Consider the following 25110-nt stretch of genomic DNA (forward strand, 5'->3'; position numbering starts at 1 on the left):
TGATCACTGTGTACTGTGCTCCTCGGTGGCAGTTTCAATGATCAAGGCCGAGCGGAAAAATGGCAGCACGCCCACCCCAACCCCGCCTCATTCCATCGCTTCAAAGCACGCTCGCATCACTAGAATCTCTCTCTCTCAAGCCCAACCGACAGAACCTAGAAGAAGAAGAAAAAATAGGCAGAGGCACATAGGACTTACCCAAATAAGGCCCTTACGCGCGCTCGAGCGCAAGCACACATGCAACCCTTTGACAGGTTCATGTACAAAGGTGATGACATTGTGTTCTTGCTAGTGTGCCTTATGACTTTTTGTTCTCTCTCTAAATGCTGCCATGCCATAGTCCGAAAAATAATAAACAACACCCATTGTGAACAACACGAATACCGAAAATGGGACATTTCCAAGGACAAAAAGTGTAGAACATATGTTGTGGACGGCATTCTGTGCAATTTAGGACATAAAAGGGCAGCGCTGTTCGGCACCAGGAAAGGCCATATCCGAGCAAATCCAGCGCTATTCGGCAGCCACCTATCTGAACGCGCCGTGTACGCCGGATCTAAACCATCTGATCTGGCCCTGTTGACCAAAGTCGGGTTTCGCGGACGGCCAGTAAGGTCATAAGCTTAAATCTGACTCAGTCCGCGAACAGTCCGCCTCAAAATATGGAAAGATCCTGTCAGTAACCTCATAAGCTTAAAGCCACCATTTTGAGAGAATTCTTCTCATGAGAAGCGCGCACGTTTGACGCGGCTGGCTCGGGCACTGGCAAGAGCGTGGTTGGTGGGGTTTCTGGAGTGGCATTTCCTTCCACTTTGGTGGAGGACTTTCGTTCTCGCTGGCAATCAGGCTCGATCTCGACCGTGGCCGTGTTGTTGCAAGATGGCGGAAGAAGACCCGATCGTGAGTCCGGCCGCAATCGCGTGGGAATACGTGTTGGGCTGCAACCAGGGCGATGCAAAGGTGCAGGCTCGTGACACGGCCAACGCGTGTGTCCTAGCCTTACAAGCCTTCTTGGAAGCGTCTGCCAAGCCCGGGGCATTTGTGAACGCTCATCCCCAGTGGGAAGCGTTTGTGGCGGCCGTTCAGGTGCTCGCACAACATGTCGAGCAGAGCACAGTGGCCGCCGCTGACGAGGCTGGGGACAGCGACGCCAGTGACAGCGGCGTCAGTGGTGATGACAGCGACGATGATGAGGGCATCATGGCCAAGGGCTTGGTGACAAGGCCGACTTGCCTTTATCTGCATCTCAAGTATGGCTGCGCACTGGTAGCAACCACCGGGCCTGATGGCCGCGTGAGTCTGTTCGTCCTCGGCCTGGACAACCAACATTTTGTGGCTCAAGCTCCACCAAACAGCCAAGTCGAGACTACTGCGCGCACGGATGGCCACTTCCTCCTCCCCGTGGGATCACTATGGAGCCAGAGCGACGTGCAAAACGTCATCAAACTGGCCAAGCAGTCTCTCAAACGCAGCGCCAATGCAGAGGATGGCAAGGTGCACAAAACTCCAGGGTTTGTGCATCAGGCATACACCCGAGCATGGAGCGAACATGTCAATGGCAACGCCAGCAGCAATTTGCTAACAACCGGTTGGTTCTGCGCACCCCAAACAATTTTACGGTCCCCAAGAATCCCCTGCATTCTTATTTTCGCAACAATATCTCCTAGATGGTACTAGCAACTTTGGTCCACACACCAACACCAAGAAAAAACCAACAGCGTGGCCGCTCTGCCGAGAAGTGTTGCGCTGGGCCGTACAAGTTGTGCACAATTCGTTGCTCTCTCCTGACCACGAAGAACTCCTGCTGCTAAGCTTTTCCACCTGGCTTCTAGATGAAGTGATGAAAGACGTACACGCCCCTGGTACGCGCACCCCCCTCTTGCGCCGGTACCAGACTGTCCCCTCACCATTGAAAACTTTGTCTCAATAGATCAGTGGCATGCCGCAGCTCAACGCCACATGGTGGCGCTCAATAACCTTGGTGCGCGAGTCCGGCACCATAACAACGCCCAACTCGATGCCATGTATTCGCAGCTTCTTCAGGCCACCAGCAACATGGTCCGGCAGTTTGATCAGACCCGGGGAAGCCCCGCTGCCAGGCAACTCGAGCTGAGCTGGGACAACTTCCGGGCTGCAGACGTGCCACGCACCGCGCCAAACTCGGTCGTCTCAACCGTTGCCAGCGTCGTCAACGAGTACAACGCTGCACTCAACACTCCGAAGAGATCGCAGGGTCTTGACATCCATGCCATTTGCAATGATCTGGGCGCGTCCTTGTCGCTGTCACCCGAAATCCAGACGGCTCTTGCCAACCAGCGCTTGACACTGGCTCACCTGAAGCAGTTATCGCTTACACTGGACAAGCTTCAAGCAAAGGTTGTCTTTAAACTGGTGTTTGAGCGTTACGTACATCAGACGCTAACAAGGATTCATGCATGTGACCGTGCCTTCGATGCTGAAGCAATTGCACTCGACGATGAACTGCTGCTGCATCTCCTTGACATGCACTCCAAAGTTTGTACGGAGCTGGGCGGCAGCTCCCCGGATCCGGCTGAAACCACCACCTCCGAGCTGTACACCGAGCTGCTGCCACTGCCCGCGGCCTTGCAGTCGCAAAAAGCACTCATGCAAGTTGCCGCGCTCGTCTTTCTGCGATATGCGGCCGAGTGCACCTGGCCTCAACTGCCTTGGAGTAGTCCAGAGTACAGCATGCCAAACTTGGAACCAATCGTGCCCTTCTGGACCCTCGATGACGCACAAGATATGCATACCATGAACATGGCCTTGTGCTTTATTTCAGAGCGCCACCCAACGGATGAAATCCCCTTTTTGGTAGCAAGCACGCTGGGCACACTTCAAGACGATTTTGCCCAGCACTACTCAAATTGGAAGCAGGACACGTGGTACAGCACGAGCCTGGAAGAACGCCTCCAGCAAGAGCGACAAAACCACCGGCGTCTTCGACAAGAGCACTGGCAAACGGTTCAACGCAAACAGCGGAATGCCAAGCAATACGCCGCTGACTTGGAAAATCTCGAGCAATCTCGTGATGTGGCGCAGAAAGAGCAATACACTGCTAGCCACGATGCAGATGCTGCCCGGCGTGAATGTCAGCTGCATGTCAAAGGGTGCCATTTTGCACGCGAGTATCTGGGCCAGAGAGGTCACAGCAACTGGTCAATATATTCCCATGGCATCTCTTGGTATACTTGTTCAACTTGCAGCAATTTAAAGAGCAAGTACACCAGCAAAGACAGCACGAGATCGCAAGCTGAGAAGAACACCACGTCGGCTCAAGCTCAAGTTGACGCAAAGTCCAAACAACTTCGGGCTGAGCTTGTCCCTCCTCCCGCCGTTCAGTTGTCTCTGCCCGAGTCGGACCATGAGGCTCTTGCAACGCTGACGGTCTTCTACTTGCCCTTGCGCCTTCAACGGCTGGCTGAGTGTGCGCGACAGACCTTCACTCTCATGCAAGAAGTTGATGAGCCTAGAAAGAAACAACAAAGTAAACGGCACACAGAAGCGTTTCAGTTGTTCAACAACCTTCAAACAGGAAGTCAAGCTAAGCTCGACATTGACATCGACTTGCAAGCGACCACGCTCGAGCCGCGAACGAACACGCGGTTTGTCAGCGTCCATCACCTCCAAGGCGAAGAGGACGACATCAACTATATGGAGCGACCTTTGCTATCAACACTGGCCCAGTGGAAGCCACCCAAAGATCGGACTGAATTAGCGGCGTTCTTTGGAACCGTCTCTCCCACCGGCCCAGCACCAAAACCAAGCCGTAGGAGGCAGCCACAAGCCGTGGATCGCCTTGGTGCGTTTCGACACCAAGCCGTCAACCCAAGCATTGAGCCATCAGATGCAAAAGCCACCCACCAGTGGTCTGACCGCGGCACCGAGGGCAAGGCCACGCCGTTTGCAGTAAGCAGTTGCGCAAACCTGGATGATGGGGACATCTTTGCTGCCCAGCGAGCCGGGCGCTTGTTGCAATGGACCAACTTAGCTGGTATACTCCGGCTTGATGCCTTGTCCTTGCTTGAGCCGCAAGTTGTGCGTCTACTCAAAGCCATGGTGGCCGAGGTCGGCGATCTCGAAGACCATTTTCAGCGCGCCGTGGCGTGGCCCAGTCGCGACCCGGCTGTTTGGCGCACCTTACTTGCTGCCATTCGCAGAAGCATTGTCAACATGAGCACGGCATGCAAGTTTGTCCCATATGGAGCAGCATTGGGCACCTTGACTGGAATTCTGACTGCGTTTGACGCGCCATCACAGAGCCAGGATGCCATGAGCGACAACTCTCCAACAGCATTTGACCTCGTGCTGCAACTGACCGAGTGCTTGGACGCACATGCTCAAAACTGGGCCACCGAGCAGAGCAAGGCCTTGGCAGCCGGCAATGAAGCATTGGTCAATCACCTTCAGCAGCGGCGCTTCGAGGCCTACAATTTGGCTATTGTAGCGTTTCGACATGTTTCGTGGACCAAGGTTGAGGTACGCCAGCGAAGACAAGCCCTTCGGCAGCTGTTGCGATACCGTATCCTGGGCGGTGGCCATGGCGATGGCTCCAACAGTTCCATGTGGCTAAACGATGCCGCCTTGACCTCTATGAGCCGCCTGCTGGTCGAGCTGTGCCAAGAGCTACAGTCATCTGTTGAGGAGCCTGACTTCCCAACAAGGATGGCACAATGGGTGGATGAGGCCATGGGCCACGCAGGTGGTGCCTCACAAGCGCAATCCGCACAGCTGTATGGTGACACGCTCAATTTGCTTGTTATTGATAGTGGCCGCCTAGCCATCAACTGTCTGACGGGCTTCGTGCTCTTCAACGGTCAGCCAGCCAGCCAGCTGCCACCTCGCTTGCTGGAGGACGCTGAATACAAGAGTTTTTTTGGCACCCGCATGTTTCCCGTGGCCGTGGACAAAGACGGCAAAACCTATCGTGCTGTTGCGCCGATTGATGGGTTTATGTACACCTTCATCGACACCGACGGCGCAGCCGACGGACACCAGCTGAGTATCATTCAAGAACCAGAACCAAAGCCGGATGATCCAGCTGGAGGGCCAAGACCTGGTCAGCGCTTGCTGCTTGCACGAGGCTTGGCCAGGGCGCTCCTTTCTGAACATCCACTCCACAGTCAAATGGTGGCGTGGCTTGACCTTGTCTCAGAGTCGATTGTCTTGCGACAGCTTCCAGAGCGTGATAGTTGCGGCTTCCAGGCGCGGCATGTTGCTTATGTGGGCGTGTCTATCGCAGATGACTGGCAGCTCCTACGGCCACCTCCAAACATGCAAGAGCAAGCCGTGGTGGACATGCTACCGATTGCAACGCACGTTGCTTGTCATTTGGCTGAAGCGGATGTTGAGGAGTCAGAGTCCGGATGGCAATCGTGGATCTGGGCTGAGACAGTCAGAGAGCATCCCGTGCTCATGGCTTTGCACGATGTGCTTCTTCGCGTTGAGGACGCTTGCAGCCTGTCTTGGTATCGGCCTTGCAGCAACGCGAGCTGCGTGGATGTAGATCTCTTGCGGCTGGGTCTTCGCTTTGAGCTGAGTCCCGAAGAGGGCATTCGATCCCTCAATCATCAAGGGTACCGACTGTGCGCGCTGCAAGTGCTCAAAGACAAGCTTCCTGGGTTTGACAGCTATCTTCTCCTTGAACGGACCGTGCAGTTTGAGTCTGAAGCTGGCCGCCTACCTGCCGCACGCCACCGACTCTTGGTACCAGAGCCGTTGGAAGCAAGCCAGACCCCTGAGCATGCATTGGCTAGTCGCCGCTCATTTACGGCAAATATTCACGATACCCTCGGGTACTTGGAGGCGCAATCGACCACAGATCGTCTCGCACTTGCGCTGGTCTATTGTCGGCTCAAGCCAGAGCAAGTGGACCTATGCGCCGGTCGCAATGGTCCAGCGCAATCGCTGGAGCTCGTGCGCCAATGCTGGCAAGGGCACCACTTTACTGTTCTAGAACAAGACTACCTTGAAGCCGTTGCACATGAGACTCGGTTTCCATCCTTGGCCCTAGCCGTGGCAGTCATCGCTCGAGCCTCATTGTCCTGGAAAGATGAAGACGACCAGAAACAGCAACGAATGCTTGCCTTGGCTCAGCCACAACCTCTGGATTTGGCCTATTATCAACAGCATCACCGCGGCTTGCCTCTTGGCCTGCGACTCACGCCACACGAAATGCGTGAGCTAGGCCTCCCAGAATTGGAGGGTTCCATTGCACCGTTCTGCGACGTTGGAGACTGGAATTTGCCAGAAGATGCATTGCGAGGCCATGTCAGTCGTAAGGTTACCCAAGGGGCTGCGCAGCTGCATCAGGATCTAGCTTCGGCATGTGACGAATTGGCATCTTTTGAGAGGAGCATTGCGACGCGTGAACAAGATCTTTGTCGTCTGGTGGAGCAACAAGAGCAACGACCAGAAACCACCGATCCCGCGCTCGCCCTGGATATTGAGCGGAAGGATGGAACACGCATGTACCAGCACCTGCAACGTGAGTTGAGCAAGAGCATGGCACTGCATGACAGGCGCGCGCAAGTTCGCTTCACGCTCCCAGACGACCCCACCCTGCTGGAGGGAGAGCTTGCCACGCTTACCCAGCTCACGGCGGAGCGACAATGTTTGTGGCAGCATTTGGCCCGTGCCTTGACCTTGCCCACGACGGTGCACCAGGCGCTCAATGACCCGCTGCGGGCACGAATGAGTATGCTACAAGTTGGCGGCCTCCTACGTCGAGCCACGCCCCAGAGTCTGCTGTACGTCCTTGCCGGCGTCAACGATGACGAGCGGCTTCGCCGCGTTCGAGAGCACAACCCATACTTTGACCAGAGTCACTGGCCCAACTTCCAAATTGTCGCAATTGAATGGCTTCAACGCATCGTGCTGGAGCAACGCTTGGATCGCATTACCCGGTTGGCGCGTGCTTTGCGGCATGTTGATGGACCTGCGCAGAACAACATCAAAGAAGTCATGCTACGTGAAGTGATGACGGTTCGGACGTATGCCGCTGTTGAACATCTGGAATGGCTCCTTTTTGAAGTTAGCAGTCAGATTCAAATCCGGCCCAAGCAGACTGCCGTGGCGCTGCGCCTCATCAAGGCGGAGGTCGATGAGAAAAAGGGTCCAGTTCTGCAGCTCAACATGGGCGAGGGCAAGACGCGCGTGATTCTTCCAATGCTGCTCCTCTTCTACCGTGCACAACGGGCTTCAGCCACAGGCACTGGGATGCTGCCCCTGACGTTCTTCCTGCCTCAGTTGGTCGACCAATCCTATGAGGCGCTACATGCCAAGCTCACAGCCAGCCCCTTCAAGATGCCGCTGCACCACTTCCGTTTTGATCGCAGCGTGAACGCAACCCAGGCCTGGATCAGCCGCGCCTCTGCACGACTCTGTTGGCTTGAGGGACAAGGTCACGGAGCAGTGGTCCTCACACCCAGCGACTGGCTCTCGCTACGGCTCAAGGTGGTTGAGCTTCGGGATGCACAGCGTCCGCTGCTGGCCCGACTCCTGAACTGCCGGGTCGTCGAGGCCTGTCCCTTTTTGCATCTCTATGACGAAGTTGACGAGATTCTGAAATACAATTTTCAGCTCATCTACGCAGCGGGCGGGCGCGAGCGCCTCGTGCATCGCGAAGCGCGCGTCCTTGCTGTGCAGGCTGTGTTGCAGCTCTTGCATACTCCTGACGCAGCAATGCAGGAAGCCATGGACAAGGGTGACGGCACATCGTGGCTGGCTAACGAGGCTCATGAAGCTTCAGGAGAAGCTTTATTTGTGCCCAAGTTTGTGATTGATCAATCGGCAGCGAAGCGCAAGTGGCGGGCACTATGCGACGCTATGATGGCTCGTCTGCTGCAACGACCCGAGCTTGGAGAGCTGTCTTGGTTGACAGAGTTTGCTGATGGACAGGCGCAGAAGCTGGCGTGTTTTACTTGTGATCCCACCTCTTCCTTGGACAGTTTGAGAGTGAAGTTGAGTGAAGGACATACGGCATTGCTCTGCACATTGCGTGGCCTATTGGCCCACAAAATGCTCTTGCGAATTTTGAGCCGGCGCGTCAACGTGAATTATGGCATTGATGAACGTCGAGACAAGCAAATTGCCGTGCCCTACCAGGCTACCGACACACCGACAGAGCGCAGCGAGTTTGCCAGCATGGACGATCAATTGGTCATGACCCACTTGGCTTGGTATGTCAAAGGCCTCCGCCCTACTGACATGGAAAACGCCGTCATCCAGCTCCAGCGGCGCTCAGAGCAACAGCAAGCCAGTCTCTACCAGGAGTGGTGTGATGCGGCCGGAGGAAGCAGCAAGTTACCAGACGAGGTGCCTAGAGAAGCCAATGCCCTTGATCTTCAGGATGAAAATCAAGCGGCGCTGCTCCACGCAACTTTTGGCCACAACTACAAGTGCATCAATTTTTGGTTGACGACTGTGGTGTTACCCCGCACCTGCCAGTATCCCGCGCGACTGCAAGCCACGCCCTTTCATCTTGCTGATGCTAGCCACCAAATGGGCTTTTCCGGCACTAACGATACCAACCTGACGCTGCCCTTGTCCATCTGCTCTGTTCCAGACCTGAACAAAGTTGAGGTTCAGGTCATGCCTCGCATAACGGACGAGCATTCTATCGACACAGAGCTGGGCGCCACGAACGGACTGATGGTTCGTGCTCTTCAGACGGAGATGTTTGTTGACTGCATCCAAGAGCTCATAGTTCACGATGATATCCAGCACCCCGAAAGCCGGCCGCTCCCTGAACTGGTACTGGACAAGGCGTTGCACATGGGGGTGGAGGCACTCATTGATGTGGGCGCTCTGTTGGCTGGTAAACCGCTGCACGCCTGCGCCAAGTACTTGCTGAGTCACAAGCATCTCAATTCGAAGATTACATGGGAACATGTCGTGTACTCGGCGAAGGATCAAGCGTCACAGCGACAACAGTGGGTTGTGCAGGACCGCCACGGCCACGTGGATCCGTTGCGCCTGGCCACGGTGGACCCTGCACATGCCATGGTCATCTATGACCAATACAACTGCCGTGGGGCCGATCTTGCACTGAAGCAAGAGGCGCGCGCTCTCATGACGCTAGGCCTGTCCGTGTGCAAGGACGAGCTGATGCAAGCTGCTGGCCGGCTACGCCAGCTCACTCGCGGCCAAAAGCTTGCCGTGGCAGCCCCGTCTTTCGTGATCAGTGCCATGCAGCGCGTCCTCGGCCGACCGAGTAGTGACAATGCCAAACTAGGTGTGGGCGAGATGATCAAGTTTGTACTGCTCAACACACAAAGCCGCAACCTCGGTGGACTGAAGCTACAAGCTCAACAGGGTCTACAATTTGGCTACAGCCGGGCGGATCAACGCATGTTTCGCTTACGGGAGCAGAACGAACCAACGGAACTGTTTGGCGGGGTCTACAACGAGCGCACAACCATTGAGGAAGCAAAGTATCAAAATAAACTACTACGCCATCAAGCAGACAAAGAAGTGGACGAGCAGCTGCAGACACATATCCATGCCATTTTTGAGCGGTGCAAGGAGTTTGGGATTACGCGCAAGGACGTCGAGCGCGGCCAAGGCGAGCTGCGAAGCGAAGATTTGGAGATTGAACGTGAGGAAGAACAAGAATTGGAGGAGGAGCAACAGCGAGAGGTTCAACGAAAAGCAACTCTGGCACGGCCAGAAGAAAAGTGGCCCGTGGACAGTTTGCTATCACAAGAGTTTGACAAATGTCAAGCACGTGGGAAGCTAAAGCTGCTGCAGGACTGCCAGCCGTTGGCTGATTTGGGCTTTCAATGGCCTCCAGAGAAGCAGATTTGGTGTACCAGTAATTGGTATCAGTGGTCCGCGGACGAGGAACATACCACCCGACTACCGCTAGTGAGCTGCTGCATTGTTTTGAACGATCGGGTTGTCGTGGTGACGGAGCGAGAGGCCTCTTGGTTCCTGGAGAACAAAGGCCTTGCCCCATACCAACGTGCGCCACACGCCTATGCACACGAGCTCGGCACACCTGCCCTGGTGCAACTACGGTGCACGGCAAATGCCCGACTTGAAGAATTGCTGACCACGGGCGTTTTGGCCATGTTCCTGTTGATCAATTGTCAAGTGTACTTGGCAGCCAAGGACGTGGCTGGTGAGGTTGTACGACCAGCTGAGAACGCGAGCTATCGCAAGCGCATCGAGCAAGCATGGCGTTGCATTTTCAAGCCACTTGGTCAACGTGCCGTGGAGGTTGCGGAGAAGGTGGTAGAGTTGCGAGACGCCCGTCACCTGCTTCCACGAAGCCATCTCAAGGATCAGTGTGTTGCGGTGGCGACGGTCGCTTTTGCTCGATGAATCACTTTCATCACAGAAGCCGGCGGCCGATTCCAAACAGCAGCTCCAATGCCGCATTGCTCCTCGCATTAATCGCGCTGCTGAGCGTTGTTTTGTCACATTTGTGTCAAGTGTGGTCGGCTTTGCGTTATATGGGTGTAAGCCCTCGGCCTTGTTTTTGACTTTGTTGATTCTCGTGAATGAGTTGATTCCTGCATCATAGACTCATCCGGATGTTCCAGGAATTCAACTTTACACTCTATCTTTCACGTTGCGACAATCGTTGTCACTGATACCCGTTGAAACAAAAACACGAGTCTCATAATCATCGTGACATGTACAGTGGGAGTGACCCATCGCAACGCAAGAGGGAGGGGCTGAGAAGGGCCATCCCGTCGACAATACTTGCGACATCCAGAGTGCCATCATAGCTACAATCTGTCCCCAGTCTGAAAGCGGGGCCTTTTTGCACCTTCCATAAGATGGCCGCGACCCTGTTGAGTGCGCTGCATCACCTGGGTCGAAATAGCGAGGGCCAGCTGCCAGTTGTACACTGTCGCCAGTCAAACGTTCGCCTCACTCGTAACGGCAGCGGCTGTCTGATGACCGTCTTCCATTGCCTGCGCCCGCCGCAGCCGTTCAAGCATTGAGTGCGACACACAGGTGCGTACACCTTTTTTTCGCCGGATCGGCGGCATTTTGTAACGGTCACTTAGCAAGTACCCTTGCAAAGGGCAAAGGAAAAATGCAATTCGACTGAAAAAGTCAAAGTTAAATGAGACTTTCTACCTTAAGATTTCAAAGTTAGAGGGTACCCCACGGTTTGTTTTGAAACCACTGACTGGGCAGTGCTGGTGACCGAACACCAACAGGCACACAGGCACACAGGTACACGGGCACACGGGCACACGGGCACACAGGCACACAGGCACACAGGCACACAGGTACACGGGCACACGGGCACACGGGCACACAGGCACACAGGTATACAGGTACAGGTGCAGGCAGAGATGGACGTGATCTCGACACCTTGGACCCTTGATCTCGCTTCTTCTTCTGCCCCAGTCGCTTCTCCACTGCATCTGCATCGGCCTCGGCGTCCTGTCGCGCACATCATGGGTACCCGCCGCCTCACTGATGTCGCTTTCCCTCTCTTTCTCCGCTCGCCTGCAGAACGTCAACATGGCTGTGCGTCAGCTCCTGCAAAGCACGCGAACCCGCCTGGCGGCCAGCATCTCTCGTCCCTTGAGCTTCATGGGTCCCTTGCTCTCGGTCAGACCTCGCCGCCAAATTTTCATTCCAAGCAACTTCCCCTGGAACCCAGATGCGACCCCCTCACGTGTAGTGCTTCTTCGTGATGGATGCTGACAGGATGACCGCGAGAAGGCTCGAAGCAGTGCGCCGCAATGCAGTGCCTCACCCATGGTCACCCGCATTGCAACAGCTGCTGCCGTTTTCGGCGCCGGTGCCCCTCTGGCGCTGGCCCAGGGCTCCATCTCCGCGGCGGCAGCCGCTGAAGGACTCGTGCACACTGCGGCGGGATATGCCCTCTCACCAGCTGTTGTTGGCCTGCTCTCAACGGCGGGCCCTGCGTGCTTCTTCTTTTTGCAAATCAGCGGCGCTGCTCCGATTCGTCAGATCATGCGTGAGAAGACGACCGGCCAGTTCAGCCTCTTGCCCTTCATCTCCCTCTTTACCAACTGCGTCATCTGGACGTGGTACGGCCACCTCCTGCAGGACCCCACGCTCTTCTACTCCAACCTGGTCGGCGTCGGTGCCGGCGCCGCCTACACGGCCATCTACCTGAAGCACGCCACCACCTCCCATGCCCCGATGCTGCTGGGCAGTGCTGCCCTGTGCAGCTCTGTCACGGCCGGTGCTCTCATGCTCCCGGCGGAACAGGTGGCCCCGTACATTGGCTACCTTGGTGACATCATCGCCGTCGTCCTCATGGCGTCGCCCCTCGCCGTCATGAAGACGGTGCTCCAGGAGCGCAGCACCCGTGCCATGCCCTTTGTCCCCTCGCTCGTACGTTTTTATACCAGGTCCTCGCTAGCCCAAGCCCCCATGCCTGCGGGTTGGCTTGCACCAGCTTAACGCACTCACGCCGCAACTCTTGAATCGCACTGCACCATTAGGCCACCTTCTTCAACGCCGTCTGCTGGTCTGGCTATGGCATTTTCGTGATGGGTGACCCTCTGATCATCGCCCCAAACATGCTCGGTACGCCACGTTATGCTCCATGGAGAAAAGACATGGGAGTGCTCACCCTGGCCTTGAGCGTGCTCTGTTCCATCTCTGTCGTGTCTTTTATCTTGAGCCATCATCAACCTCATTGCTCCACATCGTATCATCTGCTGGACCACAGGTGCGCTTGCCGCGACGGTGCAGCTCAGCCTCTTTGCCCGCTTTGGCATCAACAAGTAAACTCAACCAAAAGCTGAGCGGTTTTTTTTTTTTTTTTCCATGTTGTCGCCGTCGAGCAGGGGCACACCGCTCACAGTGTCATGTCAAGTCGTGTTCCTGCATGTCAACCGTTGCTTAATTTGTGCATGAATTCTTTTTGTTTTTTTAGCTAGTTGCATTTGCTGGGCCTCATGAATCCTGTGCACCATCCACGTTTTGAGCACAAACACAACAACTTATGGATCGAGACCAACAGCAACAAAGGGGAGGGAAAGAAAAGGAAAAAGGATTGAGTCAATGGACCTGCGGGTGACCACAACTCAACGCCCAACGGCTTTTGTTGGAGAGATAAAGGCCGTGCGACCATATACTGGAGAACAGACACCTCCGGCCTTGTCAGCGACAATCTAGACCTGAGAAGGAGTGACAGTGCCTGCCGAAGCTGGGATCTGTTGCCACGGGCTCTGCAGCTCAAACTTGCGGAACTCCTGGGCCAGCTCGAGGGGTTCGCAGACCACACGCTTGACATCCTCGTCGTAGCGAACTTCAACAAAACCAGAGAGGGGGAAGTCCTTGCGCAGCGGGTGGCCCTCAAAGCCGTAGTCGGTCAAGATACGGCGAAGATCGGGGTGACCCAAAAAGTAGACGCCATACATGTCCCAAGCCTCACGCTCATACCAATCCGCAGCCATGTGAATGTCAACAATAGAGTCGACAGGAGTCAACTCGTCACAATAAGTGCGTACGCGGATACGCTCGTTCAGGTGAACAGACAGGAGGTTGTATACGACCTGTCCAAAGATTTTTTTGGAAAAAAAAAAACGAGCATGATGAGAATGCCGCACGACCGCAACGCCCGACTGAGTAAAGAGGATTTGGCTTGGAGCATGGCCACGGACGCCACTCATGAATGTGTTGTATGTATCTCAAGCTTGAAGCAGCACAAGAGCGGGGGGATGCGCCCACCTCGAAGCGTTTCTCGCGGCGGGGAACATCGACGGCACAAAGGTCGCTCAGGTTTTTAAACTGGCAGGCCGTGTGGTCACGGAGAAAGGTCAGGACGGGCTTGACACCGCTGGGAGCAATGAGCAGCTCCAGCTCATCATGCGCAGTCACCTGTATGTCAAGGCAAATGGACGAGTTGGGGTCAGAGACGAGCCCATTCCGAGGAGCGTAATATGGCCTTCGGCACACGGCGATGGACAGCTGTAGACCACACCTGAGCCACTTGTACGTAGCGAGGCAACATCTCGGCAATGTGCTGGCCCAGCTTCTCCAGGCGCTCGTGAACGCTAGTCTTGGGCATAACTAAGAGGCGCAATGAAAAGAGGGGTTACGGATTCAGCACCCAAGACCAGCGAGAGGGTGAGTTGGCCGTAATTGGGACGATTGAGGCCGCAGGAAAGGAAAAGCTAGGAACGGCTGGTACTGACCCTCGGTCGACATGCAACGGCGGAGCGCTAGCAGGAGACCAAGCAAAGCGAAAGAGGAAAGGAGAAGAAAACAAACGGTCAGGACATCGCGACGCCATGCCGGCCAAAGTCACGCAGCGCCGCTCCAACATCAGCAGCGCTCAGAGCCGAATAACACGAGCGAGCACCCATAAAGCCAGGCATACCCGAGTTCTGAAGGCTAGCCACGGCAGCAACGCGGCTGGACATTCTGGCAGCCGACGCCACACGGCCACTGCCCCGCAGTGCACGCTGCAGCATCATGGAGACGTTTGCCGCTGCCATCTTGTGTCGGGTCTGAGCAAAATAAAATACACGAGCGACGAGCTGAGATTCAGAGAGTACGGCGATACAGCTTTGAGAACCAGAGATGGATGCTCGAGTTTGGAGAATTTTAGACAGACGTGTGGTTTGGTGAACAAACTTTGGCTGACAACAGGCGAAAACCATAAGGTCTCAGAGATGTGCTTCTTCCAGGCTAAACAGCCAGAGAAAGACGAATCCAATCACCACCGTCTAGAGAAAATCGACGACCAAGGTTTCTTTTGTCTCCCTCTTCTTCTGTTCCTTATCTCAAAATTTGTATCAAACTACACACACTTTTCCCCCTTGTTTAATAGCCAAGTTTGAGTGACATTTGGTTCCTCATCAAGATGGCGGCTAACGAGTAAGTAGAGAGATGAAAGAAAAAAATCAAAAAAAGAGAAAAAAAAAGAAAAAAAAAAGAAAAAATTGGTGAACAGTGCGGAAACTGGAAGCGGCAGCATGGTGATGCCCTGTGAAAACGGCAGCGGCATGGGCCGGTGATCGTGCGCGCTGGTTGAATGGGACGTGAGGGGGTTGGGATGTGTGGCTGTGGTGGTCTGGGGAGGAGGGACTGGATGCTGTGGCTTGTTGGGGTGCAACGGTGCTTGCGTGCTTGGCTCATGTCGCTCTCTCTGTCTGTGCTCGCTCGCTCCCAACTGACGTTTGGACTGAACCGAACCTGGACTCGGCGGGGCGCGTGCGGCTCACGTGTGGTGCATCTGCTTGAATTACTTGCTTGCTCTCGTAAAGTAGTGGTGAAAACGGTACGGTCGGCCAGCTGGCTAGTTCTTCTTTTTCGCACCTGTATTGAGCCGTCGGTTGTTCTGCCCCCGCTCTCACTGCTGATTGGGACACTCGCGCGCACATCCACACAGGCATGGACGAGCAAAAGCGCTTGGCCATGGAGGAGTACGAGCGTCGCATGAGAGAGCAGGCCGAGATTGCTGCCTCGCGTCGGTAAGCTGTCACCTATCTTCCTTTTTCCATGTGCCCCGCCCCGATGCCACCGACTCATTCAACTTCCTGTAGCATGGATGACCGGCCTCCTGAGGGCCCGGCTGCGCCTCCGCCGCCACGGGATCATGGGGATCGTGGTAGCAGCAGGGACTATGAGCGCCGCCCCAGCCGGGACCGTGAGTCAGATCGTCGCGATACGCGTGACTACGACCGGGATCGACGTGATTACGGATCCCACGATCGTGATCGCCGCTCGCGTTCCTTGGAACGCGACTCGCGCCGCTCCTCCGAGCGCGATGCTCCGGAGTCCAGGTACACAAGGCTTCTGACCCTGCTGCACCGTCTAACTCGCTTTTATTTTCTCGGTTTTGTTCCTCCTTTTATTTTTCCCCCAAGACCCGCTGGTTCCGACAACTCTTTCCCGCGTATTATCCTGTGACCCCCTCTGACTCCTCCTCTTGTTGCCCTCTCGGTTTCAAACTTGACAGCGAGCCGTTCCGCTCCAAACGTCTTTGGTAAGTTGAACATTGCTTATTTGCCCCATGCTGCTGGTTGTCTGTTTTTTGGTTTCTTGTTGTTGTTGTTGTTGTTGTTTTCCTTTCCCTCTCTGCTCCGCAAGTGTTCTAGATACCTTGCTTCCTCTTATCAGTTGCACCATACCTTCTCCTCCACCTTGCCTGACGTGCCATAGGCCCTCAGAGGCCTGGGACGTACCACCTCCCGGCTATGAAAACATGCCCCCCAAGGTGTACAAGGACTATGTTTGTACGTACTTTGCTGGCCTGCCCATCTCTGCCGAGCTGCCGGGCTTGCGCAGCAGGTGTTCTCCTCACCCTTGTCCAACCTCTGCCAGCTGCGGGTGCTTTGCCCCCGCCTTCCAACGGAGATCAGACAGCGCAACCGGTTAGTCCGACAATGGCACCTGGCCTATCGTCTGCATTGCCGTGAAGCTTGATCTCACTCTCATTCGCAAAATCATGTGGTCGCTAGCAACCGGCTTTGAGCATGCCCAACCCCTTGACACGTGGTGCGCGCCGTCTCTACGTCGGTGGCATTCCCAACGGTGCCAATGATGTACGTACCAGCATCCCTGCCCACACGCCCGTGGCTCGTTCATTCTACCATGCATGCCGCCTCGTGAATTGTAAACTCTTCCCCCACCATTGTCTCGTGCGGGTAGATGGAGCTGGCCGAGTTTTTCAACATGCAGCTGACGCAACAGGGCCTGACCATTGGCCCTGGTGCGCCTGTGGTCAGCGCACAAATCAACGAGGAGAAGTCCTTTGCGTTTTTGGAGTTGCGCTCGCGTAAGTAGGCCCCTTTACGGAACGAATGAAGCAATTCTATTCGCAGACGGTACCCACCAACAAAACTCGCGCGGAAGGCCTTGACGCTTTTGCTCACTCCCTCTCCATCTCCCCTGCACTACGCACCCTCAGCCGAGGAAGCCACCAGCTGTATTGCCTTTGATAACATCATGTTCATGGGCAATCAGCTGCGCATTCGTCGCCCCAAGGACTACCAGGCGCCCGCTGGTGGCACCAGCGAGGTGCCCAAGGTCGACATGCCCATGCCTCGCCCCATGCCCATGCCCACGCCCATGCCCATGCCTACGCCCATGCCCATGCTCGTACCCTCGGGCCGCCTCAACGTCACCAACATTCCTTTGGCCATGGATGAGGAGCAGCTGCGCGAGCTCTTCTCGGTCTTTGGCACCATTGCCTCCCTCGAACTGCGCAAGGAGCCCGAAACTGATAAGTTTGCCGTACGTTTGAATGCGCTATTCTTGTCACCATGATTCGTCCTCACCCTCTTTTCTTGTTTTTGTTTTTCCGTCGCGCTCTCATCTCTATTCTTCTTCTTCTTTTTTTTTTTTTTTTTTTTTTCTTTAACGTCACATGACAGGGGGATGCCATTGTTGAGTTTGACACGCGGGCTCCCGACTTCCTGAACCAGGTCAAGGCTGGTCTGGAGGACATTGACTTTGAGGGTCAAAAACTCAAGGTTGAACAAGTGGTGCGTTGGTGGTCCTATTGCGGACTGCGTGCATCATACATTGCACCTTCGCTTGTGAACGCTTGTCGTGACATTGCCCTGCTTGGATGTGCCACCTTTGTGTTCAGATGATGCCCCCGGGCATGTTGCCGATGATGCGCCCGGCACCATTTGCCCCCGGGGCCGGTCCGGCTCCTGCGGCAGCTCCTTTTGTTGGCGGCGCCGCTGCGCCTGCCGTCCCTGATGTGGAAGCCACAGAGGTCTTGGTCTTGATGAACATGGTGACCAAGGAGGAATTGCAGGATGACGAAGAATACAAAGGTGCGCGCAGCGATCTCAAAACATTCCATGCACGACCAGAAGCCACAGCTTACATTTTCGTTGTTCCCGTTTTAATGTGTTTAGACATCATGGAAGATATCCGGGAAGAATGCGGCAAGTTTGGCAACATCACAGATCTCAAAATTCCCCGCCCGGTCGCCGAGGGTGAGCAGCCAATCGGCTTGGAAAAGATTTTCATCCGTTATGCCACCGTTGATGAGGCGCGCAACGCGCAACGCGCTCTTTCCGGCCGCCGCTTTGCAAACCGCACGGTCGTGGTCAGCTACTTGGACGTTGCCAAGTTTGAGAACGACGAGTTGGAATGAGCATAGCCTGTATCTGTGGTAACGCTCGGCGGAAGGAGAAGAAGAAGAAAAATGGAACAAAAAAATACACGAATTCAAAGCAGAAGTCTGAACTGTTCATTCATCTTCACGAGACGTGTTAGTATTACACTTTCGATTATCAACACTACCACAAGAGCATACTCCTCAAGTTCAGGGCTCGCTGACCCTCGCTATTCGGAGTGCAGGTCGTTTATAGAGAGTAAAGTCAAATTCGACTGCCTTAGCTCGATGCCAAAGGCAGAGATTGTAACCAGGCGAATTTCGAGGGCACGGCAGAAGACGCGAAGCGAGCTTGGGCTTGTGGTGCGGTCGGCAACGTGGCACTCGGCTGGATAGCAGCCTGTGCTCAAACAAGATGCAAGACATGTGAAAAGTGAGTTGAAGTCGTCGACAAATGGCTGGACCGACGAAAGCTGGGGAGCGCACCTCGGCGAAAGTGGACCAAGCCGGGGCCACCGCAGCAATGGCCTGGTTCAAACCAGCATCGTCCTCTGGCGCTTGACTGGGCTCCAGGTTGCTCACAAAGGCTGTCAGCGTTCGCTCGCAAGCCGCAAGTAGCTGGCTCGTGCTGCTGAGAACTGTATGCAAACGTCGCACCAGAGCTTCAGTTGGCAACCAAGTCTGGACATCTTGAGCACGGACTCCAACACGTTGCTCCTGGACGTTGCGAGGATACGCACACAGAGATGGTCAGCCAAAACAAGACTTTAGGGCAAACATGTTGGGCTGGAAAGGCTGGGCCTTGAACACACCAGAGATCGAAGTTCGTCCTCGACTTGAGCAATGGTGGCCTGAAGATGAGCAAGCTCAGACTCGCTGCAGGTGCCGAGGAATGAGTCGGGCAGATTGTGCAACCCCGCGAAGGGCAAATTCAAAACGATGAGGAAGACAAGCATGGGCAACAAGAACAGACACAATCTCTGACCGAGGTTGATGACCCTGGAGCTGCTGCACCAAGGCTTGCTCATCTGTCGCCAGCAGCGAGGCACCAGTGGCCCAGCTCTGCCAAATGGAACGGGATCAACAGTGTCAGAACCTCGGACGAGAGAATTCTCCTTTCTACGCGTCTCTTTTGCATATCAGTTTGCACGTTGATGGTGGTTGTATGCCACAATCAAGCCTCACCTCTTGAGACCGCGTCAAATGCTTGAGCAAATTGTAATGCTCGTGAGTGCTAATCGCACCAAAGGATGAAGAAGATGAGACACTTGTGTATGCAAAAGGTACCTGCTTTGCAAACACATCTCACCCTAGAGTGCGACCCTCGAGTTGCGTGGTCAAAAGTGTGAGGACCTGAACGCAGGCGCCAGCTTCGCCAATGGCGGGGAGCCTGTGCACTCCCAGTGTTTGTAATCGATCCAAAACTACAGCAGGCAACAAGAAGTTGCTGTGAGGTGCGTCGCTGGTGGCATAGACATCAAGACATGCCGAGTTGCAGCGCCAGTTTGAAGAGTCACACAAGAGCGATGCCATGAAACGATGGTGTGCTTGCGAATGGTACGTACAGGGAAGCTCGCTGCCATTGCTCTCGCTCGCGGGCAGGAGCTCCTCCACGAGCCACTCGACAGTTTCTCGAAACAAGACGGCATCATTAAGCACGCTACCCGGATCACGCCCAACACTTGGGCAGCTGGTTTGCAGCAAGCTCCGATGCCAATCCATGGCAATGTTTACCCAGCAGCAGCACTGCTGCCGTCGCGGGCCGCGGGCCGCTCTGCTCCTCCGCCGTGGGAAACAAAACTGAAAAAAAAAAAATCTGTTTCGAGTTCAGACAAAGTGGAAAATTAAATTTTTGCTTTTTGGGCTTATTTTTATTTTATTTTTTTCGAGTTGTTCTCCTTTTTTCTTTGCTCGAAATGTCGCGATTGGAATGGGTTCGTGGGGTGGTTATGTTCATTTGATGTAGATTCGCTTGCACATGGGGTAGCAAAGTTGGAAAGTGATCGGCGCCTGGATCTTGTCGAAGATAAGTGGGCTCAGATTGATTGATAGATAGATCGCAGAAGAGCCGATAAAGAATGAATTGGGAATCAAAACAAAACAGACAAAAGCCGGGATAACTTCAACGTCGCGCAATGTTGACATAACAAAACCAGGAAAGGAGGAAAACAAGCCACACACAGACAGACCCCAAACACGAGGACATAATGCACAGGGCGGGACCACAATCATCACGACAATAAAATATGGCTATCCTAAAACTGAAGAGGAAGAACAAATGGGAACCGATTAAGTAAAAAACAAAAAATCTCACACACAGACAAGACTTTTAGGGGACGAACAGCGTAGATGCAGCGAGAGCACGCAGAGCTCATATCATCTCGGCTTGTTCGAGTCAGACGAAGCTTGAGATCGCACACACAATCACAAAATAAGAAAGCGTCAACAATTGCTCTCTATATTGCTGTGCACTGACGATGGTTTCTTGGCCATGATCGCGACAATGTCCGAGGCAGAAAGATCGTAGGAGGCTCGCGATGCGGAGGAGTGGGGGTCGGAAACATGGTCGTCAAAGTCGTCAAAGGGGGGCAGAAGCACCGTGTCATCATGATGTGAGGTGTAACTACGCATGCTATCGCCACGCGACAGAGGAGCGGGCGTCGGGGGCATGGGTGCCGCCAGGGCCACACGTCGACTGCGCAAAGAACGGCGATAAGAGGCAATCAACATGACGGTGATGCCCACGCAGAGCGCTACGACACAGATCACTACCACGGGGACTAGTGCTATCATCCATAATCACCGAATCGAGCGTGAGGACAGCGCATACGACAAATGGGCAACGCCTGGAGCCGAGAGCAAGGACACAGGCTTACAACAACGTACCAGATGAGCGCGAGGCATTCTTATCAACCGAGCTACCCTGAGCAGGTGCAGTACTGCTGACAGGTGCTGTGGAGTCGGGCGTCACAGAGGCGACTGGAGTACTCGAGCCAACCGGCGTCCCCGGCGTCGAATCACGAGGTGAGGACCTGGGAACGGCACAGTGGGCAGCAGCAGCAGCATCACACTTTTCCTCATCCAAATTGGCTGCGGGACACTCCAGCCCCTGCCCTTGCTGAGCTGACAGGACCCGAACAAAGCGGCGGCGCGTGCAGCTGTGGGTATCGCAAAGACCCCATGGCGACCAAGCCCAGAGGCAATCTGCATCCGACCAAGGAGCGGTGCGCGCCACATAACGACGGCGCTGGAAAATGACATCGAGGCTTCGACTACGCAGGCCCTCAGACAGAGTCTGCGCCGCAGCCTCGGAGTAAAGGATGCATCGGAAAGCCAACTTATCCTCGATAAATTCGAGGGTGAGCGCCTCGGCCTCGCTGGTATGCAGGTTTAGCAGTCCAACAATGGTGTTACGCACAGCACTCTGGAACATTAAGAGAAGCTGCTCTTCTGTGTAGGCCGATGACGAGCTGGTCATCAGTGACGAAGCGTCTTCGTCAAAGTACACCGTGACCTCGTGCAGTTGTTCGTCAGTCACAGCCGTTGAGGAGGTCGTGACCAAGGTGGTCTCTGCATGGGTGGTCGATTTGGTGGAGGTGGGGGTAGAAGAGGAGGTTGACGTGGTCGCGGGAGGCGAGGACGAAGGAATATCCATGCTCGTGGTCTCAACTCGAGTAGTCGGCGCTGTTGTTGGACGTGTTGTGGTGGTTGTGGTGGTTGTGGACGCATTTGTGGATGTGATGCTCGTGGCTGGCGCAGATGAAGCCGTCGAGCCGGGAAAAGTGGCACCCGTGGCACCAGTGCTCGAGCGGCTCTGCGCTGATGTGGTTGCATTAATTACGGCAGTTGTAGTCGTGGTGGTGGTTGTTCTTGCGGTGGGTGTTGAGGTGGTCGTTGTCGAAGTGGAAACAATGCTTGCAGTGGTGGTGGTAGTAGGGGTTGTTGTGGTGGTGGTGGTAGTGGTAGTGGTCGTGGTAGTGGTGGTGATAGTGGTGGTAGTGGTGGTAGTGGTTGTGGTGGTAGCCGTAGTAGAGGTGGTCGGCAGGGTTGTGGTCGTAGTCGTCGTCGACGGAGAAGGTGTGGTGGTCGAAATGACATCGCCATCGGCAAACACGACCAAATAGTCCCAGCTATGTTTGCAACCGAATAGGAGTGAGTCACCGCGAGCAGAGTGCGATGGCCTCGACGGTGGCGCATCCTCACCTCAGAGCATATCTGGTGGTGCCGGGTAGAAGGAAGCGTAGGCAAAAATCAGTATTGGGAGCCAAGTCAAAGCCCGCGGTGGCTGCTCGAACAACGCATGGCAGGCCCGAGATGTGAGGCTGAGCCGGCCATCATGAAGTGACGTGGAGAAAGAAAAGGGGGGTGTCAAGGGAGAAGGCTGGCCATACCGGAGACATCACACGTGCAGACGCTAAAGCTGCAACGACTGCAGTCCCAAGCCAGAGCCTCCGTCTTGAGCCCATGAATGGACCAGTTGTACCTAAGTTGCATGCAGAAAATGTCATGCATGCTTTGGTCAGAAGAAAATCCTCTCAAGCAGAAACCTTGAGCAGCGGGGACAATTGACGCACTCGACGGCAACGCCAATGGTGTCAAGGGAGTGACTGGTGATTGATCCACTAAAGTGAACAGAAAACAAGATGCGAAAGCGACTGGCAGGGCTCGAAATGGTCTCGGACCGATATAAAACTTGCTCCTGCAGCAAAGTCAAACGCAGTGGAGTGGGCGAAGACGGGGTGAGGGCTTGCTACAATCTAGGAGAAAAATAAATGATGGTGGTTTGGCATTGGGAGCTGCAGTCGAGAGCAACGCACGTCAAGGCCCGAGAGAGCCAGCACTTTTTGATTATCCAAAGTAGAGATGGACACGGAGCCCGAGGAAGTGTAAGAGGGAGGGTTGCTGTAGTAGCTGAGCAGCCAATGGGAGCTTGTGGGTAGGGCATGCGAGTTCCAACGATCGTCTGCGGGATGCCACGCATGAATGGGTTAAAAGTCATTAGCACGCGTGAGGAACAACGGAAAACATTGCAAGGGAAAAAAAAGGGCAAAAAGAAAACAAATTGACGGACCGTCATTGGAAGTGGCATCAGAAAAGTCATCCGCCCAAACAAAGCCCTTGGCATAGCTGTAAAAGTGGATGCGCTGGACGACGAGTGTTTGGTAGAAGAGTTGAAAACGAAGTTGAACCTTGCGTACGCAGTAGGGCAAAGTGCCGTTTAAATGCACGTCTACCATGAGTCGCGAGATTGGAATCATGAGAACATGTGACCGCGTGATGGAGTGGCGTCCACAGATGAGGCGATTAAAGGAATGAAAGTTGAGGCGAAATCGCACAGTTGTTGGTTGGTTTGGCATCGAGAGGGAGGTGCATCCAGTTGATGTCATCGCAAGTAGCAGCAAGGGTGACGCTTTGGGAGTGACTAGTCGGGTTCGAGCTCTGCGCCCCAATGTAGAGATAGACGGGCCGGCCGATGGGGTTCAGCTTTGGGCTTGTCCAGGTCCCATCCACACCCCCGTGGGCTGCGAGCATGCACGATGGATGAGAACCCAGAAAAGGCGAAGGGGAAACGCAAAGGCAAGCGAAATAAAATATTATCAGATCCACCAAAGAGAACGGGGGTAGAGGTTTGGATGCTGGCAAAGGGAGGGACACCATGGGTCTAGCCAGCTCCGAGCGCCAGACCGACCGTAGAGCGTGCAATCGTTGTAGGCGGAAGAAATGAGTTTGAATTGGCCATAATCGTTTGCAGAGCTGTTGACCTCGCCGGTACAAATGGTAGAAAAGGCGTCCAAAACAGTCGAAAATTCACAGCTGGAGCCCCAGAAAGGGAGGGGGCAGGAGCAATATGACTCGGAATCTATTGAAAAAAAAAAAAAAAAAAAAAAAGCGGCGAGCAAGCGCCACAGTGAGAAGGAGGTGCGAGGGGCGAGGATCTTCTTTGCATATCTTGTAGCAGCGATTTGGAGATCACACTCAACGGAGGCAGATGCGAGCGGGGACTGACGTTCATTGTTGCCCTTCCAAACAAGGCTTGTGACACCATTGCAAGAGCCGTGATTGGTGTTATAATCATTGGCGGGAGCCATGGTTGGGTGGCTAAAACTTTGACCGCTCGTTGGCGGGGTAAGTGTTGTGGGTACGATATTCTGCGAATTGGAACCATCACTATCATCGCCATCATCACCATCACCATCGTCGTGCTTGTCGCCAATCACGGCAAGGGACAGGATGACGAGCAAGAGGAGCGTGCGAAGCAGGGCACCGCATGCACCAAATGCACGACGATGAACCATGGTGGCAGGTCGTCGTACGAGTGCACTCAAAGAAGAAGAAGAAGAGAAGGAAGAGGAGGAGGAGGAGGAAAGTGAGGAAAAACAAGAAAGTGGGCGTTGGGCGATGGGCCGAGTAAGTGGACGCGCACGGTGCTGATATTGTTCAGAAGCGTTCGAAACGTGACCAAAAGTCACGAGGGCTGGATTTTGTGAAAACGACGAGCGATCAGATGAAATGGGCAAGCAGCTCTCGTGATTGATGTGGAGATGGGCGCCTGGTAAGCCGCCAAAGGCCTCGGCGCGCCTGCGATGCGGCCCAGATGGCGGAAAGCGGAACAAGCCCGCAAGCCGGGCCAAAGATCGCGCGCCGACTCTGGGTCGACGCCTCCCACCAATGCAACAAATCCAAGGTTCAAACGGGTGACACCTACACCGCAGAGCAATGGGCAAATGAGCTCCAGCGATGTCCTTTCGAACCCGACGCCTGCCCTCGCCCTCAACGGCAGGTCACGGCAGGTTGCATTTGAAGGCGCAGACACGAGCAGTCAAGGCGCGGCGGGACGACGCGGAGCGAGACCCGAGCTCGCGCCAACAAACCGAGCAATGGGAAAATATTCCACAAAGAGAGAGAGAGAAAGAGAAAGGGGGAGTGAGACAGAGATAGAGAGTGAAACGATGACAGAAGAAGAGAGGGAGACTGACAGAGAGCGTTTTGACAAAGAGTTTGAGAGGGATACAGAGAGAGAGAGAGAGAGATTCAGAGAGATATGCAGAGAGAGAGACAGAGCC

General features: G+C 54.7%; 5 protein-coding genes across 5 annotated transcripts; 3 read left to right on the plus strand and 2 right to left on the minus strand.

Annotated features, from left to right (window-relative positions):
- Positions 1–879: 879 nt before the first annotated feature.
- On the plus strand, positions 880–10584 carry MONBRDRAFT_35379 (uncharacterized protein; the record flags this gene model as incomplete). The annotated part of the gene is made up of 2 exons (XM_001741980.1): positions 880–1588; positions 1931–10584. 2 exons carry the CDS (start codon positions 880–882, stop codon positions 10342–10344), a joined length of 9123 nt encoding a protein of 3040 aa, XP_001742032.1. The 3' UTR covers positions 10345–10584.
- Positions 10585–11745: 1161 nt separating this feature from the next.
- MONBRDRAFT_4695 (uncharacterized protein) lies at positions 11746–12750 on the plus strand (the record flags this gene model as incomplete). Its single annotated transcript, XM_001741981.1, has 3 exons — positions 11746–12351; positions 12462–12546; positions 12692–12750. The coding sequence occupies 3 exons, from the start codon at positions 11746–11748 to the stop codon at positions 12748–12750; spliced, it is 750 nt and encodes a 249-aa protein (XP_001742033.1).
- Positions 12751–13136: 386 nt separating this feature from the next.
- Positions 13137–14035, minus strand: MONBRDRAFT_13368 (NADH dehydrogenase Fe S; the record flags this gene model as incomplete). Its single annotated transcript, XM_001742442.1, has 3 exons — positions 13137–13520; positions 13696–13845; positions 13949–14035. The coding sequence occupies 3 exons, from the start codon at positions 14033–14035 to the stop codon at positions 13137–13139; spliced, it is 621 nt and encodes a 206-aa protein (XP_001742494.1).
- A 1601-nt stretch (positions 14036–15636) lies between these two features.
- Mbre_RNU2 (RNA-binding region RNP-1 containing protein) lies at positions 15637–18079 on the plus strand (the record flags this gene model as incomplete). The annotated part of the gene is made up of 8 exons (XM_001741982.1): positions 15637–15749; positions 16135–16263; positions 16448–16517; positions 16624–16750; positions 16883–17208; positions 17349–17523; positions 17643–17759; positions 17844–18079. Coding segments are annotated over 8 exons (1293 nt in total), but the record flags the coding sequence as incomplete, so codon positions are not given.
- Positions 18080–20488: 2409 nt separating this feature from the next.
- Positions 20489–24342, minus strand: MONBRDRAFT_21806 (uncharacterized protein; the record flags this gene model as incomplete). Its single annotated transcript, XM_001742443.1, has 11 exons — positions 20489–20832; positions 20933–21078; positions 21262–22176; positions 22250–22331; positions 22438–22529; positions 22729–22796; positions 22864–23009; positions 23118–23276; positions 23383–23568; positions 23736–23906; positions 24054–24342. 11 exons carry the CDS (start codon positions 24340–24342, stop codon positions 20489–20491), a joined length of 2598 nt encoding a protein of 865 aa, XP_001742495.1.
- Positions 24343–25110: the final 768 nt, after the last annotated feature.

Source organism: Monosiga brevicollis, genomic scaffold (genome assembly GCF_000002865.3).
Source record: "Monosiga brevicollis MX1 MONBRscaffold_2 genomic scaffold, whole genome shotgun sequence".
NCBI classification, from domain to species: domain Eukaryota; class Choanoflagellata; order Craspedida; family Salpingoecidae; genus Monosiga; species Monosiga brevicollis.